Source organism: Muscardinus avellanarius (genome assembly GCF_963383645.1).
Source record: "Muscardinus avellanarius genome assembly, chromosome: 7".
NCBI classification, from domain to species: domain Eukaryota; kingdom Metazoa; phylum Chordata; class Mammalia; order Rodentia; family Gliridae; genus Muscardinus; species Muscardinus avellanarius.
The window spans coordinates 108414906-108435425 of NC_137793.1; the positions used below are offsets into that span (position 1 = coordinate 108414906).

General features: G+C 41.1%; 1 protein-coding gene across 2 annotated transcripts in view; it reads right to left on the reverse strand.

The window, feature by feature from the left end:
• Positions 1–20520, reverse strand: part of RASAL2 (RAS protein activator like 2) — a gene marked incomplete at both ends in the record, with an annotated part of 325911 nt that overhangs the window by 83371 nt on the left and 222020 nt on the right. For both annotated transcript variants that reach the window (XM_080699623.1, XM_080699622.1), the window contains one exon: positions 13968–14074. In XM_080699623.1, the coding sequence (XP_080555749.1) occupies positions 13968–14074 (107 nt within the window). The remainder of the gene's footprint in view (positions 1–13967; positions 14075–20520) is intronic.

The window sequence follows — 20520 nt, forward strand, 5'->3', positions numbered from 1 at the left end:
CCCTGTTTTAAAATAAAATATATAAGCCGTGTGTAGTGGCGCACGCTTGTAATCCCAGCATTTGGGAGGCTGAGACAGGAAGATCATGGTTCGAGGACAGCCTCAGCTACTACTGAGGCCCTTTGCAACTCAGTGAGACCCTGTTTCAAAAATAAAGAATAAAAAATAGGGCTGGGGGTGATGCTTGGAGGTAGAATGCCCCTGGGTTCCATCCCCAGTACTGAAAAATATACACCATATATATGACATCATATGTCTATACTGTTTGTATATTATCTTCCCTAATGTACTCTGTGAACCTGAGTAAGATCAGCATGGACTCTGTTAGAAGAAAACACATACATCTCACGGATAATGAGGCACTGAGGTGACCTACAGAAGTGAATATTCAAACTACAGAACTTTCCTTCTTTCAACGCCAGATTCTCCTCCCTCTCGGTGGCACTAGGGATTCCAGCTACCATGGAGCTATACCCACAACTCTTTTTATTTGTTTAATTAATTAATTTATTTTTTGCAATGGAGACTGAATTTGGGGCTTTTCTACTCTTGAGCTATGTCCCAGCCCTATTTTTATTTTCAAACAGGGCCTCTCTCGCTACGCTGAGGCTGAATTGGGGTGTGGTTTGGAGGCAACATGCCTCCAAAATAAAAATAGTAACAATAAAGTTTGCACTTTTCTGAATATAAGTGAGTTTGAACATTGTTTTCATATGTTCATGACCATTTTTAGTTTTTTACTTTTTTTGCTATGCAATTCAAAAATATTTTGTGTAGTCTAACTTATCCCTTTCCCCCTGTTTTTTTTTTTTAATTGCCTCTGGCTTTTTATTAATCATTACAGGAAGATTTTCCCTACATTAAAGTTAAATAATTCATCCATGGTTTCTTATAGTTATTATATGGTGCATTTTTATTTTATTTTTTACATTTATATCCCCAATCCATTTGAGGTTTATGCTTATGTAAAGTATAAGATATACACCTAATTTTATCTTTTTCAGAAAGGTTATTGAGTTGTACCACGTACTCAGGAAATGGATCACTGGGGCCTGAACCCAGGAGTGCTACATCCAGGCCCTTTGTGCTTTTTTCGCGGAAATGGAGATGGATCCCAGGGGCATTCTAACTCCAGTGACACTTCCAGCCCTATTTTTTATTCTTTATTTTTTTGAAGCAAGGGCTCACTGAGTTGCAAAGGGCCTCATGAAGTAGCTGAGGCTGTCCACGAGCCACAGTCCTCCTGTCTCAGCCTCCCAAACGCTGGTATTACTAGCCTGCACCACCATACCCGTTAAGGCCTTCCACTTCTGAGCTACATCTCTGGCCCTTTTTATTTTTTGTTTTAAAACAGGTTCCTGCTAGGTGGTTGAGTCTTGCTTTCCTCGGACGTGATCTTCATGTCTCAGCCTCCCATGTACTGGGATTACAGGGTGTGCAACCATGCCCAGCTATAGAATGATAATAATAATTCATTTGAATTATTAAGAAAAGTCCAATTCACTCAAGAAAATAGGGAAGTATTTAATATATGTGAGGGAGAAAACCTCCCAAAAATTAGTAAAATAAGACCAAATCTTGTGTTTCCAGAGGAAAAGTTAAATATTTGGAATATTCACTTCTATAGACCATCGCACAGGCTTTTAAAAAATTATCAATGATATGTAAGTTTTCTTATGACTAACAGACTGTGCTGCTCTTACTCAAGTTCAAAGTATGAATGTTAAGATGGCATTAAGAAATAAAATAACAAGAAATGATGGGTCAAAATTAACAAGGAGAACATTCGCCAAAGTTAAGGTCTGCCAGTCTCCTGGACAGTCGCACAGAGGTTATCATGGAAGCCTGCAAAAGCTCTTACTGCTTCTGGTAAGACAAAATACACCTGAAATCCATATTATGAATGGTGGTAGTAAGCAAAAGGGATAATGTGAACAGCAAAGTTAGTTTTCTTTGGGGGGTACTAAGCACTCTACCTCCAAGTTATACCCCCACCTCTTTACCTTTTATTTTTATTTTTTGTTTTGAAAAAAGATCTTTTTAGGTTGCAGTCTTACTATATTGCTGAAGCTCTCCTTGATCCTGCAATCCTCCTATCTTGGCCTTCCAAGTACTGGGGTTTCAGGCATGTGCTACCATACCCAACAAAATTACTCTTTACTAATGTCTATGAGGGTATTTTTTAGTAGAATAAAATGAGGGAAGGAGAAAGAAATTTATACAAAAAAGATTAGGCAGAGTTATATTAGTTTATTAGTTTAAAAGGGTATTTCCTAATTGAACTGTTTTTTTTTTTGTTGTTGTTGTTTGTTTGTTTTGGTGGTACTGGGGTTCCTGGAAATCCTTCTACCTCTAGGCTATACTCCCAGACCTATTTTTATATTTTTACTTGGAAACAGGGTCTCTTAAGGCAGCGAGTGAGGCTGGCTTTGAATCTGCGCGATCCTCCTGTCTCTGCCTCCCAAGCACAGGGATTATAAGCATGTGCCACTACGCCCAGCTTAACTGTACTGTTTTTAATACTACAAAAAATTTTCCATTATGAATTTAGACACCAAATATTAAAAAATTGGTTCTTAATCTGGGTGTGGTGGATTACACACATTTGTAATCCCAGTACTTGGGAGGCTGAGACAGGAGGATTGCCAGTTCCTGGACAGCCTTAGCTACTTAGTGAGGCCTTCCTCAATTTAGTGAGAAAATGTTTCAAAATAAAAAATAAAAAATATCAAATAGGGCTGAGGGTGTATCTCAGAGGTAGAATGCCCCAGAGTTCAATCCCCAGTACCATACACACACAAAGAAAAGGTTATCATGTAGTCCCTTATTATCTGCAAGCCTCCAAAGATCTTAACATATTCATATGCCATTCTTTTAAGAAAAGCGTAAGCTAGCTTAACATATTGTAAAAAATACAGCCCTGTCATTTCTTTGCTTATACCAGGTAAAAACCCTTAAGTACTAGTACTATTGAATTTGATACCAATACTTATGCAGATTTGAGAATCCAGGTGACACAGGCCCTCGGTCATATGGTCAGAGCAGTTCAGTCTTTTGAAACTGCAGCCGACTACTTTTGTGGGAACGTGCTTCCAAGTAATGATGCTCTTGCTGACTACATGAGCCAGGAGCGCAGGTAGGTAGGACCGATCATCAAATTCCGAGCTTCACTTCTGCGCACTATTTTTTCCTATTAACTTTTAAAGAGTTGAGAGACAGCCCACAATCTTACACAGCCAATTATACCTTGAATGAGAAGGAAACCCATAAGACAGAGAGTTCCCATGAGTCAATCTTTCTGTCATTAAGCTTACAGGGCTTTCATAGAAAGAAAATTCTTTCTACTCACTACATTCCACCCTTCTTAATTCTATTTCATTTAACAGATTAATTGTAGAGCCTTTTATTAAAAAGTACAAAACGTTGATTTAAACTACTAGCTAATTATGAAAATACTATGGCGTGAGAGGTTAATGTCTTTGTAATTTGCGTACTTTTAATAATTATGAGTAATTGGGAGGCTGAGACAAAAAGACTGCAGTTTGAGGCCAGCCTCAACAACTTAGCAAGACCCTGTTTCAAAATGAAAAAGTAAAATAGAGCTGCGGTTGTTGCTCAGAGGTAGAATGCCCCTGGGTTCAAACCTTGGTACCAAAAATAGCAATAATGATAATAGTAATAATGAATCCCTTTGGCATATTTAAATGACTTTTCATAAACATATTAGGAAAGAGAAGATCAGTGCTTACGTTGTAAGATGAATAGGATAGAGTTTGATCTTCCAGAAGAGTGGTTTCTAAATTGTTTTGACTGCATAAAACGAGTAAGTTGAGTGTGCATTCCTACTGTTTACTTACAAAATATAACAATGTTCTGTTGTACAACTATGAAACATTCAGTAAGGTAAAAATTTAAAGAGAGTGATAAGAAATCAAACATTTAATATTTCCTCTCTGCACCCCAAATGGATTATACGTGCATCTTTGCCTCTTCTGAGGCATACACATCCCATTCTGGAGATTATCAACTAGAATATCGCAACCCAGGAGAGGCAACTCTACAAATAATAATCCTATGATATCATAGTATCAGTGCTATCATGAATAAATGTACACTCTTGCAAAAAGAAAAGAGAAAGTCAAGGCTAATATTATCTAAAAGAGGTGAGGAAACACTGGAGCTGAGTTTTAAAGGATGAGAATACTTTTTAGGAAGGGGAGAAGACAGACTGCCCAGGCAGAACTGTGCAGAGGCTTGATAAAGTACGTCTGGGGACTTGCAGGACGGGCACGGGAGGTGCAGACCTGGAGGCAAGGGGGAGATAATGGGTGCGGGGAAATGAGCCTGAACAGGCAGTCAAAAGGTGACGGAAGGCACACATGTGCACCTTACTGCTGCCTTCTCATCCTGCACCAGGAGTTCAGCTCCAAAAGCTAAAAGGAAGGAGACTGATCCTTTCTGAAGAGCTAGTTCTGTCTGAAGACATTCAAAAGAGGAGAGGAAGAGAGAAGATGATGGGCAAAGAAAAAGAACCCACTGTGCAAGCCAAATAAGATGTATAAAACATGGTCACACTTATGGACATGTGATTGGAGAAAGCACCAAAGGACAGCTGCCGAGGGGGTGGAATGCTGGCCAGCACCCCACTGCGCAGGTGAGGCCAAGATGGGAGGAGGCCCTGGAGGCCAGGGGAGGAGCTGAGCGTCCCTGCTGAGCTAGACGGGCTGGCAACAGAAGCAGAGGGATCCATGTAGAATGAGTGCATAGGAGTGGCTGCAGGAGAGAAAGCGGAGGCAGACAGGAGGGTGGAGGAGACCGCTTGTCCCGGTGTTTTCTTATACTTGATCCCTTGGCCTGAGGATCCTTAGGGAGAAATGGTACCTTTACAGGTACCCAGGACCAGCCCATCACCTGGCACGTGGGTGCCAGGTCTCCTTTGCCAGGCACCAAGTCTGTGTGCCCTGCCTGAGCCGGGCTTCTTCCTTTCCCATGAGTGCCTCTGTAACGTCTGGGCACCTGCACTGGGTATGGACAAGAGCTCCCTTCCCCATGTGGTGGCCTCTGGCTGAGCCCAGGTGTTCCTGGAGCTCACAGGGGTAAGCACCACCTCTCCAAGCCTGCCCCAAGTCCTGCAGCCCACCCCATCTTCGTTTCGCCGTGCACTTTACTTCTCTCTTTTGCAGTACTGGGAGCTGAACACAGGGCCTTGTGCATGCTAGGCAAACATTTCACTGCTGAGCTATATCCCTAGCCCTTTGCTTTTTTCTTTTTAAACTAAATGTTATGTTTCCTATTTCGACGTCCTTCAGTAAAAGCATATGGTGCTCTCTTCTTTATAGCAGGTAGTTTGCATAAAAACGCAGCCATGCAAAGTATCAGTAATACCTATTTTAAAAATTTGTGCAAAATAAGCAGCAAACCTGCCTTTCCATATCTCTAGATGCAGAACCTCCAGGGAAGAGGAAGGCATTTGATATCAGCTGTTCAGGTCAGGTATACTTAGTGGCTAAGCATGCATTAGTCCTTCAAAACGTTTCTCTCTAATTCTAAATTGAAAAGTGTGGCGCCTTCCCTTCCCCATTACAGTCAAGAGAACAACTGCTGAGGGAGGGAGGCTTGCAGCACAGCCTAAGCATGAGCCCCAGGGCCAGCCTCCATCCTCTCAACCGGCCACGACCAGCTCGAGTCGAAGCTTGGTGGGCTAAGTCTGTTCTAGGAATGACCACCGATTAAGAGGGCTCATGACTTTGATTCTGTGAAGTCAGGCTCTCCTGGCAATGTCTGTCACGCCTGCTTCCTTCTACTCTAGGAGCTAACCCAGTCCTACCTGACCCCCCAAGGGGCTGTATTTAACCTTATTCCTTTTTTCCTACTTTAAGACTCTTAGTTCCAGACCTTACATTTTCTAGGATATTTATCATTAAGAGTTTTTAAAATTATATTCCCTCTGATTATAAAATGATTTAAAGGCACAGTTAATATTTAATATCTTCAGATCATAAATTTTCTTCTCTGGCATTCCTATGCTTATTATATTATTTTACCTCTGGCAATAACATCTTGACAGACATATAATATGAATATATATTCATACACATATGAATACAAATATATTAGAAGAGTGCGGGGTGATCCTGTTATGGGTCTTAGCTCCACACAGACAAAAGAGACAAGATGGATACAGAATCTTTAAGAACCAAAGGAAATAACTTTAAGTATCCTTATGGAATACAATAGCTATGAGAATATAGAAACTGAAAAAGCTTTGTAGGTTAGAAGGTATAAATTTGATCTCATTACTCCACCCAAGGCTGGTGAGAGGTCACAGTGTTGCAGTAAAGCAAGTCCTTTGTGAACTCAGGCTGATAACCGAGCTGCTGATGGCAAGCCCAAAGACAAGCAACTACTCTGCAGACCAGCAACCCCTGCGCGAGCAGGAACAAGACACGGAGAAAACACCACGCTTTAGTTTCTTAAGTCAAACTCGAAGGTACAAAAGAAAGCACTGAGACTCAGAGACGAGAGTGACCAGTACGAGTCCTAAGATCTTACCAGTCGCCGAGACAAAGAACTCTCAACCCTGGTCTGTATGTTTGAATCATCCAGGAACCTTTTAAAGAATACAGAAGACTGGGCTCTAGCCCAGAGATTCTGATTTGTCTGGTCTGAGCTGGAGTCCAGGCATCAGTGTGTTTGTCGAAACTCCTGAAGATGATTTTTTTTTGTGTGTGTGGTACTGGGGATGGAACTCTTCTACCTCCAGGCTACACTCCCAGACCTATTTTATATTTTATTTGGAAATAGGGTCTCTTAAGCCAGTGAGGCTGGCTTTGAGCCTGCATGATCCTTCTGTCTCTGCCTCCCAAGCAGGGGGATTACAAGAGTGGGCCACCACGCCAGGCCCTTAAGGTGATTTTTATGGATAGCAAGAGTTGAAAAATGCTGCTTGAGACAATGAACTCTCTGGTCTTTATTAAGTGGGCAAGAAGCTCTCCATCTTTATGTTTAACTTAGGAAACAGTTAAATAGATCTTATTGGGGAGTCTATGCAAAACAGAGACCAATACCAACTGAGCTGGATATTCTGATGCTTAGAGACAAAATGTTCTTTTTAAACAAGACCTTTAACACAGTCTGCGTGTATTTTCCAGAGCTTTGCTTCCTTCTAAAAACTATGCAAAGTTTTGCCTTCTGACAGTCTTTTGTATCTAGCATGTTTAACAGACGGGGCACGCTGAGGTCGCAGCGACAGGGGCACGAGCGGAGCCACACGGGAACACGCTCTCCTGCCTTAGCTCAGCCTGCTGCATCTTGGCTTGGCGCAGTGTTTAGTGTTTGAGTTCTTGCAGAGCTAAGCTCAAAGCTAATACAAATGAAGCAGCTGCGACTGCATTGTGTTACTCTCACATGGAAGGCCAACTTGGACCATTGTGCTGGGAAATGAGAACACTAAGCCCAGCACCTGGCCCGGAACACAGGCAGTTCTGGCTTAGCCAAAGCCAAATTGGTGGTATGGTCTAAGCAGAAGCGGCACCAAAATCACAAACATCAAGTCACTTTATAAATAGAGTACAGAGAAAGAAGCTTGTTCCCAGGCCTCAGATGTCGTGAACCAGTATGCACAAATACAAGATGTGATATCATGTCCCTTTCTGAGTTAAATGCAAGGACCTCCATCATCTGCTCCTTACTCAATTGTCTCCATCGCCCCGTGATGTCATTAAATGTAGTTTTAGCAATGTATACAAATAAGGGTGTTTTATTTAAAGGAAAACACAAATATATAGAGGTAAAAGTCTAGCAAGAAGTTAGAAAACAATTCTTTTAAAAGATGCAAAAACTGTTGGGCGTGATGGCGCACACTTGTAATCCCAGCATTCAGGAGGCTGAGACAGGAAGATCGTGGTTCACAGACAGCCTCGGCTACTCAGTGAGGCCCTTTGCAACTCAGTGAGACCCTGTTTCAAAATAAAGAATAAAAAATAAGGCTGGGGGTGTTGCTTGGAGGTAGAATACCCCTGGGTTTCATCCCTAGTACTGCACACACACAAAAAAGGCAAAAACTATTCAAAGTGACTAAAGTTGTTTTTGTAGAATATAATGGTCAAGCCGGGCGTGGTGGCGCATGCTTGTAATCCCCGCGCTTGGGAGGCTGAGATAGGAGGATCACGCAGGTTAGTGAGGATCTCAGCAACTTAGTGAGACCCTGTTTCCAACTAAATATAAAATGGGTCTGGGAGTATAGCCCAGAGGTAGAAAGCCGCTGGGTTCCACCCCCAGTACCACCAAAAATAAATAAAAAATAAATAAAAATAAATAAAAATAAAAAATAAAAAAAGAATATAATGGTCAAAACTCATCTACAGAAACAAACACTATAAGCTTATACATATGTATAATACCTAAAGGATTCAGAGAAATAGCCCTAGAAACAAATCATTAAATAATTCTATCTAGTTTTAATTTCTAATATAGACAGTATATACTACATACGTGAAATATCATAGCTCTGAACTCTAAATATTAAACTTTCCCTTTGCTGAAGAAATACCCATTCTGCACAGGTGTACCCATTCCAAATGACTGCATATTCGATGCTTATTAAATGTAATTAAGCCGGGCGTGGTGGCGCACACTTGTAATCCCCATGCTTGGGAGGCGGAGACAGGAGGATCGCGCTGGTTTGAAGTCAAGCCTCACTGGCTTAAGAGACCCAGTTTCCAAATAAAAATATAAAATGGGTCTGGGAGTGTAGCCCGGAGGTAGAAGGGCTTCCAGGAACCCTAGTACCACCAAAAAAAAAAAAAAGTAATTAAATATTTGTTATTGCAGTTGACTAGAGATATCAGTAATACCAAAAGAGTAACTATGAGATACACTCATTCTTGGTGAGTCGTTCCTTAGCTCATGCATATTTTATCCTCTGACAATTATTTGCTGAGTGCTTACTAAGTGTCAGGTACTGTGTTAGGCACTAGGAGTGGTTTAGAGAGATGATAGAGATCATTATTCATTGTCTAATGAGGGACAGAGGCATATAAACAAATAATTGCAGTTGGAATTGGGCATGCTTGAAAAAGTATGGAATGAGGCTAGAGGAAGAACAGAAAAAGTATTTTGCAGATAGCTCTGATTAGATAAAAATAAAAATGCAGGAGGGTTTGGTGGCGCATACTTGTAATCCCAGTACTTCGGGAGTCTGAGACAGGAGAATTGAAGGCCAGCCTCAGCTACTTAGTGACAGGAGAATTGAAGGCCAGCCTCAGCTACTTAGTGAGGTCTCCTGCAACTTAGTGAGAGCCTGTTTCAAAATAAAGAGTAAAAAATAGGGCTGGGAGTGTAGCTTGGAGGTAGAATTCCCCTGGGTTCCATCCCCAGTACTGCAAAAAAGAAAAAGAAAGAAAGAAAAAAAAGGAAAGTAAAGAATAAAATATAGGGCTAGGATGTGGCTCTGAGGTAGAATGCCCCAGATTCAATCCCTAGTGCTGAAAAAAAACAAGAAAACAAAAACAAGAAAAAATACATTTAAACATACCTAAAAACCAAGACCTTGCCAGGAGCCTTATACTTTCCTGTTTCTTATTTCTTTCTTTCTTTGGCAGTACTGGGAATTGAACCTAGGAGTGTTCTACCACTCAACTACATCCCCAGCCTTTTTATGATTTTTTTATTTTGAGACAGGGTCTCACTAAATTGCCAAGGCTCAGCCTCCAAGTTATGATCCTCCTGCCTGTGCTGCTCCGGTGGCTGGGTTTTTACAGGTGTGCGCCACCAGCTTTTGGCTCTCATTTCTCATGTGCATGAATATTCTGCTGTACTAGTCTCCCATTCTAAGTCATTACATGTATACCATTTTGTGAATAAGGAAGACAAACACAGGTTTGGGCTTCCCTCCGTAAGCTCACAATGACAGTTGTTCTTTCTGCCATAGCTGGCATCAGCCAATAGGCTACAAGCAGCCTGTGGCCTCTGGTGATTTCCCTAAAGTGAACCACAACTCTAGGGATATTAGTAGTGTCAACAGAAGGGCAGGTGTGGATTTGTGCTGGAGTGGCTTTCTTCTTATTATTATTACTATCGTTGTTGCTGTTATTATTTAGGTGCCAGGGATTGAACCCAGGGCGTTGTGCATGCCAAGCACATGGTCTACCACTGAGCTATATATTTCTAGCCCCTGGGCCGGCCTTCCATTGAAACACAGACACCTAATTTACTGAGTTTAGATGGTGACAGCAAGAGGAAAATGGAGTCATTTCAGGAAGAATCATGAAATTTACTAATATTTCATAGTAGTTATACAGCTTGTAAACCACAAACATTTCAATAAACACATCTCTAATGCTTTGGCAGCCAGCATATTCAGTTAAGCTGGACAAACTCACAGTCTTGCCCCAGCCTACCTTCCTAGCCTTCCTGCTTGCCAGTTCTGCACACATACTTTTCAAATCCCATCTCAATGAATCCTTTCTATATTCCTGGAAATTCCAATCATTATATCTTTCCAAAATGCTATTTTCTACACTTGGAATATTCTACTTCCTCTGTCAATTATTTTCTTCCAGCCTCTGAAACTCAGCTCAAGTACTGTTTGCTGGCAAAGCCTCAGCTTACACACTATGTTGCTAATAACTTGTGTTTTCACGCTTACCTACTTCTTCATGAACCGGGCCATTTTTCTATCTCTTGCTACTAGACTACAGGCTCTCTGGGAGTGGAAAACTTGGTGTTCCCATTTTTGCTTTCGCAAGTACAGTACACCAATAGGATCAATAGTTGGTGGATCCCACACTAAGTTCCCCCAAGTGTGTAAATCATTTCAATTAGGACTTGCTGTTTCACTTGCTTCTCAGTAAGTCTGAAAGTGGAGGTGGGGTACTACCAGTTCTCTTGGAAGTCCACTTGATGGGTGGTAGACCTGCTGCTCACCATGGTAACGTCTAAATCTAAGAACCATGAGTCCTTGTGCTAAATATCACTTCTGCCTCTTCACGAAGTTAAAATGGAAATGATCTCCTTTGAAATAATGTATAAATAACTTAATCTCAATGTCTGGCTCCTTGGATACTGCTTTCTCATAGTCAGTCCACTGTGATATTAATTACAAAAATATTGTACGTTGACCCTAAAAAAAAGTCCTACTTCTAATCAGAAATATATTTAAGTGATTCAAGTCACATTAACAAATACTGTTATACAGAAATTTAAAAACACGTCTGTCTCTCTGTCTATCTATCATCTATCTCCAAGTACTGCTGTATCTCATTTAGCCAGTATACTTTGGTTTCTCAGTGGTACCCTTAAGGGCTATTAAATGTAAGGCTGTTTGTCCTTGTCCTAAAGGGACCCAGATTATTTCCACGATTCCCTGTCTTTCAATTTCTCTATCCCTCTACTCGCTGGCATTATTGTGAGAAGGAGGTTGGTAATCTGTGTGTTCTAATGGTTATTTTTCAGAAAACTGTCTTGAGTGAGGGCCTGGACAGCTACATGCAATTTACTACCCAGAGGCCTTCTCCTTCCTCCTTATTTCTAAGACTACCAAACGAGCGTGTGGTTTATAAGAAGTGCTAGCTCCCACCTGTATCCATTCATATGACTGCTTTTGCAATTTTATGTAAGAAAGATTAGTTTCATAAGATAAATCTTATATAAATCTTCTATAAGAGAAATCTTCAATTATCTGCCAATTTGTTGTATAAATAAATGAAAATTGAATCTCTACTAAAGTTAAAAAATTGGCCCACAAGCTATAGACTTGATATAAGCCATACTTTTAATAATACTATGTTCTTCAGAATATATATATATATATATATATATATATATATACACATATATGTGTGTATGTGTGTGTGTGTGTGTATATATATATATATATATATATATATATATATTGTAATACTGGGGATTAAACTCTGGGGCATTCCACGTTTTGCTATATCTCTAGATTTATTCTATTTTTCACTTTGAAAGAGTCTCACTAAGTTGCTGAGGCTGGCCTTGAGCCTGTGACCTTCCTTTCTCAGTCTCCCAAGAACTGGGATCAAAGTCATGAACCACCATACCTAGCTTATTAAACTTGTAATCCCAGCATTTGGGAGGGGGAAACTGGAGGACTGTGGTTCGCAGACAGCCTCGGCTACTTAGGCCCTTTGCAACTCAGTGAGACTCTGTTTCCTTTCATTTCATTTCATTACATTTATTTTGGTGGTACTGGGGATAGAACCCAGGGGCTTTTCTACCTCCAGGCTACACTCCCAGACCTATTTTATACTTTATTCAGAAGCAGGGTCTCACTAAGTTGTTGAGAGTCTCATTCAGTAGCTGAGGCTGGCTTCCAATCTGTGAGATCCTCCTGTCTCAGCCTCCCAAGCACTGGGATTAGAAGCGTGCGCCACCACGCCGGCGAGACCCTGTTTCAAAAACTAAAAAGATAAAAAAAATAGGGCTAGGGGTGTAGCTCAGAAGTAGAATGTCCCCCCCCCATCCATCCCAGTACCAACAGGGGGAAAAAAAAATATATATATATATATATATTTCACCATTTGGTTTCAGCATGATGGTGTGAAGACTTCAAATTCTAACTTCATCTTAACTCAGCCAAATACATTCCTAAACTTTGTTATACTATACTGGTATCTGCTTCATCAGGAAAAGAGGAAGAGGATGGGAAAGGAAAAAATATTTCCACTTATGAAAAAAAAGAAAAACTATGTCTAAAGAGCAGAAAAAACTGGCAAAAGACCCTATATCTAATATATTAAAATTCCTGTCATAATTTGATTAGAATATTAATCCAATACTCACTTGTGATCTTTTAAAATGAGAAAAATCTATAAAACTTTGAAAGATGTCATAAGAACATATACCCATGAAATGTCTATGCCCCTAAAGTAAAAGAAAGAAAACTTTTGCTCCTCAGGATTAATACAAAATAAAACACTGTCATCTTAGACATCTCTGAAAAATAGTTCTGCGTATTGAGTCATTCGAACCTTTTTTTATAAAAGTATTGGAATAAAGAAAAAATGAATATACCATATTCATTGGCTGAATTAAGAAAAATAGTCCCCCCACCCATGGAAAAGTCTCTATGCTGATTTTCCTTGTACCTAGAATAGTGACTGTCTTCAATATAGCAATTCTTTTCAAGTAATAAGATAATAATTAGCATCTGAAGTTAGTATTATCTTATTAATAAGTATGCTTAGAAAGTAAGCAGATTTCTTACCCAGTAAACAAGGAGAAGAAATGGGTTACTCAGAGTTAAATCAAAAAAGTCCAAGCCAGGCCTGCACTAGCGGTCAGCTCAGCACATCGCCTGTGGCCTTCCACCTCTGCATATGTTGCTGTCTAACGTTGCCTCTCACTACTGCCTGCTCAGTCTCGGAAGATACTTTCTTTCAGGGTATTTTTTAAGTATTTACACGGTCATCTCAAAGATGGCTTAAGCACAGAACAGGCCAGGTCTCAGTATTAAACTTCACAATTCTCTAAATCTATGGACTTGATCTGCAACTTGTTAAGTCTCATCACTCTCTGATTTAGCAGGAATCTAGCTCTGGAAATACGAAAAAAATGTACATGCCCACAACCTTAAAGAAAAAACTCCCACTGGTATCTTTACAGAATTCTGATAGTTTTTAGCAACTTTGATAAAAGGACATCTGCAAAGATCTGCACTCTATAGTTTAAAATAATTCAAGTTCAATGCACTCAGCTATATACTTGCGATATATCCCATGAGTAAAAGTAATATTCCCTACACTTGAATAAACCTTATGCTAAAAGTAGTGGATGTTAACCATGGTTAATCTTTAGAAGTTGATAACTGTCCTTTAACTCAGCATTGTGAAGAAACTCTTGAGTAACACAATGTTTGCATTCCTTAGAAGCTGTCTCTAAGAAGAAAGGAGAAAAGTAAAAGTAAAAAGAAAAACATTCTTTTAGAGAAAAGAGACACTCACTGGTACTTTGAAGGGCGAGGTATTGGCAGTGTCCATGGAGGTGGGCTTCTCTGATGTACTGGTCCCTGAGATGCTCCGTCTGCGGGGGGACCTTTCTGCTGGCACCTCTGAAAAAGAGGAGAAAAGTTGAAATATCACTAAGAACCTCAACTTAAGAATCTTTTACTAAATTGTAAAATTCTTAATTTCTCACAAAAAATTAGTTTGCTTTAAAGATATATAACATTCTAGCTTCACATAATTTGTCTCTTAATCTTTGTGGTGTTTGACCTATAAAGACATTTGACCTGGTCAGAGTTAAAACCTATTTTAGTGTGACAACTTTGATCTTTATGCACATATACAAATAATTTCCTGAGTTATGTTTAATACCTCTAAGTTCACTTACTAGTTGCAACTTGCAGTAGATGAATCTACTTCTCTATCAGCACTGTAGGAGTTAACAGAATCAAAAGAAATGTCCAATATTCTTGTGAACAAAACATGCACTAGTGTTGAATACGATTTGATGGTGTTTGCACAAAGGTCAAAGTTCGGTTCTGTGCAGACGATTCACCAGACTGCAACAAAAGGGCCACGAGAAGACCGAGAGCTGCTGCCAGGATAAGATAATGTATGTGCCTATGCAGATATAAAAACAGATCCGCTTCTCCTTGTCTGGCAATATGACCTTACCAGGATCTCACTCTAGAATCATAAAGCTGTTCAAACTGACCTAACAAGCTCAGGATTTTGCAGATATGTGATCATCCCCAATTTAATGACTACAAACTGCAGTAAGGCTACATCTTAAGATTTTCCCCCTAGTGATAGATATATATATACACACACACATACTCACACATATATGCACACATGCACGCACACAAATGATAGATATATACATATTATACCTTTATCACAACTGCTTCCCATCTCCACTTCAACTGACAGACATATAGGAATCCAGCTTCTCAGATAACACTAGATAATTTCAACATGGACAAGAGGAAAAAAAAAACCTCCTAAAAAAAGTATTCTGTGTTATCTTCCAGATCTTAAAAAATAAGGAGTAAATCGTGACTCCGGAGACTGACATTTTGATTCCTGCTGTTCTCCCTTTAAAAGATAGATGCAGTTTAAACTTCCATTTCTGGCCTCCTGGCCCCTGGGATCCGTGCTACTTCCACTTAAGAGAAAGCGTTTGCTCTCGCTCCCTCCCTGCCTTGCTCTCCCCCTCCCTCCCTCCAGCTTGCAGAGAGAGGAGCGATGGAGAAAGAAACACACACACAGGACTGCAGCGATTCATTCAATCAATCGTGCCCACTGCATCTCCTCATTAGTTACCTTCAGTCTATTAACAGATGTCCAACCACGGCCGCCCTCAGCTACAGAACATTTCACTCCAATACACTAATTCCCAGCAAAAAAAATTACGGAAATTTATATTCAGCAAGTACTAAAAAGGACACCATTTTTATAGAGACCTAGTAAAGCACATAATCAATCCCTCCTATGAAAACCCAACTGCAAGTGCTTACCCTATTCCTATGTGCATGCCGGACACTGATTTTCTTTTCCATGACTAAATATATCTTCTCTGTGGCATCTTGACCAGTAAGATACAAGCCACATTGCAACATTCCTAATGACTGAGAAGTTGACAAAATCGCATCTTACATGCCTGCAGTACCGGAGAGTTCCCTGCTATTACTATAATTTAAAATTATGACCAGTCACTGAGAGTCTCTTAACTTCTCTCTAACCACCAGTGGGTAAACGAGCCTTAATGTACAAAGCCATTTTTAGAATTAGGCACACATGACTCCTAACGCACATCTCTGAAAAATGGCAGCATAATTAGCTCGGATCATGGGACGCACAAAGGAACTAAGCGCGTCAGCTCGAAGCACAGTGAGCGGCAGGACCTCCCGCTCAGGCAGATCGCTTACAGCGCCATTACCCGAGCTGGGAGACTCCACCGCGAGGAGCAGGGTGGCCGGGAAAGGAGCTGGCGAGGAAAACCCAAGGAAACTGCGTCCTTGCTCTGATAACTGTCCATAAAGTTTCTCTAACCTCCTCTATCAAATTAAGATAAAGGAGACTGAATATTATAGCATAGCATATTTTAATCTCTGAATAACTGACAGTGAAACCAAACTGGGAGAAAAATAAGTTTCATTAGCTAGGGTAAAATGATCTCACAGTTTCCTTAATATGCAATGTTCTGGATAAGGAGAAAAAAACAGAAATGAATTTTCTCACTTTCTTCCAAACATCTAATTTTAGTTTTCAGGTATGTGAGCCCATTAAGTAAATATATTTGACTGTTTCAACTGTTTGAAATTATACTGGCTAAAGTGGGCAATTATGCTGGGCATGGTGGTGCATGCCTGTATTCTCAGTGCTTGGGAGCCTGAGACAGGAGGACTGCAGGTTCGAGGACAGCCTCAGCAACGTACTGAGACTTCCAGCAGCCTAGGGAGACCCTGTTTTAATACCAAAACCCAAACCAAGGGCTGGGACGTAGTTTGGAGGGAGAATGGCTTGGGGTTCAATTCCTAGTAACACACACACACACACACACACACACACACACACACACACACACACACGCATACATTAAATCATTAAATAAATAAATAAATAAATAAATAAAATGGGCAACTACTGCATTCAAACCCTGATAAACATGGCATTTGCTGTCCTCTCCCCTTTTAGGTTCTTGTTGTCATTTTAAAAAGCCATATTTCTATTGTGACTTAGGGAAGTTACTGGATCCAGAAGGAAGAAATTAATCTTGAAGACTGAACAATTGCCACTAAGGGAAAGAAAAGAAAAGAGAAGAGAAGAGAAGAGAAGAGAAGAGAAGAGAAGAGAAGAGAAGAACTAAGTCAACTACGAGAGGTGGGAATACTTTACATTATATTTACTTGTCAACCCTCCACAACAATGCAATTTGCCTCCTCTTGTAGAACAGGTCTTTGAAATACCCAGGTTCTTTGGTTCTCAGAGATTGGTCCCCTAAAGCCCAGTGCCCACTTAGAAACAAGGTGGCAGCCTTAGCCAGGACGGTTTGGATGGCCTGCCGGGCTGGCCACCACCGGGCACGTTACCTTTAGCTTTAAATCTCCACGCAGGAAGAGGAAGCTGCTCCCATGCGCTTAAGGCCGCCCTTGTGCGGGGCCGGGGGACGTCTCCGCGGCCCAGGGGACCGGAGGGAGAGCTTGCCCCAGCCCTCACGCCACAGGACTGCACCGCTCGCTCCTGCTGAACTACTAGTGCTCCTGGCATAGTGACAGCATTCAATTACAATCACTAAAATGTCACTTTCTCAGAGTGAGACAGGAGACACGCAATACTGTGCAGGAGATAAAGGTCGGAAACTGCTTCATTCACTTTCTCATCCTTTAAAAATAACATTCTCATCTTCAGATGGAAAGGCAAAGTCCTATGAAGCCTGGTGAAGTTTTAAGCTTCTCTCTTCATTTCCTTAGCCACTGGGTGTGAACTGAGATGAGGTGACAGCTGATAGGGATGAGAGGTAACTTCCACCACGGCTCCACATCAGAGGATGTACTGACAGAAACAACATCTGGGGGCGTCTCTTAGCACCTCCAGCACCTACCTATGGGATCCTGTTAAAGCCGTATCACCTTTTCCATCCTTGGCTTCATCAACTCATAAACAAGACCTTTCAGACTAACCAGGGGTGGAGACAAGATTAAGGAGTTTATACGCCTTGGTGGAAGACGAGCATCGTGGAAACGGCTCCTGAGCAACCAATGAGCAGCATTGCACACAGCACATGCCATCTCCTCACCACACACGCTTCCCTCCACACCAATGTGTTTTCTTTGAAAAGTGTGGCAAACAAATTGAAAACTGGATCACTGTAAAAGCAAGGGTACTTTTGGTAGTGGACGTGTCTACTTAACAGAGGTCGACCTCTGCCTCGGAACTTAATAGTGTATTCGTGGCCTTTCGTTCGCTTACCAGAGAGCACATGCTCAAAGAACTTGGGGAACTCTAGTAAGGGCAGGAAATAATTGTGTATTTTTATTTATCTTATTTAATTTGTGGTACTGGGGATTGAACCCAGGGGTGTTCTATCTCTGGGCTATACTCCGGCCCCTATTTTATTTTATTCTATTTTATTTTATTTTATTTTGAAACAGTGTCTCACTAAGTTGCTGAAGGCCTCTCTAGGTTGCTGAGGCTGGTCTTGAACTTGTGCGCCTCCTGTCTCAGCCTGCTAAGCACTGGGATTACAGGTGCGTGTCACCACACCCGGCAATAATTGCATATCTGGGAGAACCATAAGGAGTAATTTTCTGGGCAACAGTGAATTCTAAACTATTATTTTTTCTTTTGCATTTGTAAAAATTTTACAATAAAAATTATTGCTCTAATGTATTTTAAAAGTACATCATCATCATCATCATCATCATCATTATTATTATTATTATTATTATTATTATTATTATTATTCCTGGAAACCCTTCTACCTCCAGGCTACACTACCAGACCTATTTTTATATTTTTTATTTGGAAACAGGGTCTCTTAAACCAGCAAGACTTGCTTCGAACCTGCGCGATACTCCTGTCTCCGCCTCCCAAGTGCGGAGATTACAAGCGTCTGCCACCATGCCCGGCATAAAAGTATATTATTATTATTATTATTTTTTTTTTTGGGGGGGTGATACTGGGGGTGGAACCCAGAGGCTTTCTACCTCCGGGCTATACTCCCAGACCTATGTTTTATACTTTATTTGGAAACAGGGTCTCACTAAGTTGCTGAGAGCCTCATTAAGTAGCTGAGGCTGGCTTCGAACCTGTGCGATCCTCCTGTCTCAGCCTCCCAAGCGCTGGGATTACAAGTGTGCGCCACCACGCCCGGCAAAAGTATAGTATTATTAAAAAAAATACAAATTATGATTCCTTCATTGTATCCTCTATCCTTGTATCTGACATTTGATAGGTGCTTAAAAATATCTGTTAAAATAATAAAATAGAGAATGTAGCTATAGCTGGGCATGGTGGCACAACTGTAATCCCAGTATTTGAAAGTACTGAGACAGGAGGCTGAGTACTTGGGAGGCTGAGACAGGAGGATTGCAAGTTCAAGGACAGCCTCAACAAACAGTGATACTCTCATCAACCTACTGAGATCTTGTTTCAAAATAAAAATAAGATGGGGCTGGAGGTGTGGCTCAGCGGAAGAATGCCTCTGGGTTCAATCTCCATTAAAACACACACACACACACACACACACGCACACACACGTAGCTATAAAACAAAAAGTAGTAAACCAAAAATATTGAAGTTCTGCTTTTAGCATTATCCTCCATAAACCACCCTAAATGAGTCAAAGAACTGCATTTGCCCAATCATATTGGTCTGTACTGAAATATTCTAAATATTCTAGCTCACCAGTACCCCCCCCCCCCGCGCGTACTGAGGATGGAACCCAGGCGCATTGTACCTCCAACCTATACCACCAGCCCTAACTTTTAGTCTCTCTATTTTTGAAACAGGGTCTCACTGAGTTACGCAGGGCCTCGCTAAGTAGCTGAGGCTGTCCACAAATCGAGATCCTCCGGCCTCTGCCTCCCGGATGCTGAGATTACAAGTGTGAGGCACCATGCCCGGCTCTTTGACTTGCTCTTTGATTGGCTGTTCTTTTTAGTACTTGGATATACCATATCTGATATGTTAACATTTAACAAATATGTGCCACATCTTCCCTCGAGCCCACCACTCATCTTGAGACTGGTCCACAGGGCCAGGGCAGTTAATGTCATTCTCTCATACCTTGCCCTTTAGGGCCTGTGCCTTACCACCATCCTAGTCCCGATAAAGCATTCATACCGAAGTGAAGGAATTCAGTAAACACTTCTGAAATTCTGGCTAAATCCAGTGAGTTCTTGTGAAATGACTTTTATTTTTTCAGCACTGGGGATTGAACCCAGGGGAATTCTACCTTCCAACTACACCCCTAGCCCTATTTTTAGCTCTTTATTTTGAAACAAGGTCTCACTAAGTTGCAGAGGGCCTCACTAAGTAGCTGAGGCTGGCTACAAACCTCCATCCTCCTGTCTCAGCCTCCCAAGCACTGGGATTACAAGTGTGCACCACCACACCCGGCCAAAATGATGTGTGTGTGTGTGTGTGTGTGTGTGTGTGTGTGTGTGTTACAACTGATGGAACCCAGCAGCATTCTACCTTTCAATGACACCCCCAGACCTATTTTTTATTCTTTATTTTGAAACAAGGTCTCACTGAGTTGCAAAGGGCCTCACTAAGTAGCTGAGGCTGTCCGTGAAACTCGATCCTCCTTTATCAGCCTCCGAAAAGCTTGGATTACAAGTGTGGGCCACCATGCTTGGCTGACATTTCTTAACAAGCAAAAATGATCAACTATCTGTGTGCATACTGTATGTGGCTAAACTGCATAAGAATTCATTTACTAATTCAGTTAATATTTACTGACTGTCCACTGTGTACTTGCGTCAAGGAGACGTGGGTAAACAAAACGGAGGCATGCTGGTGCCTTAGAGAACTTAGATGGAGT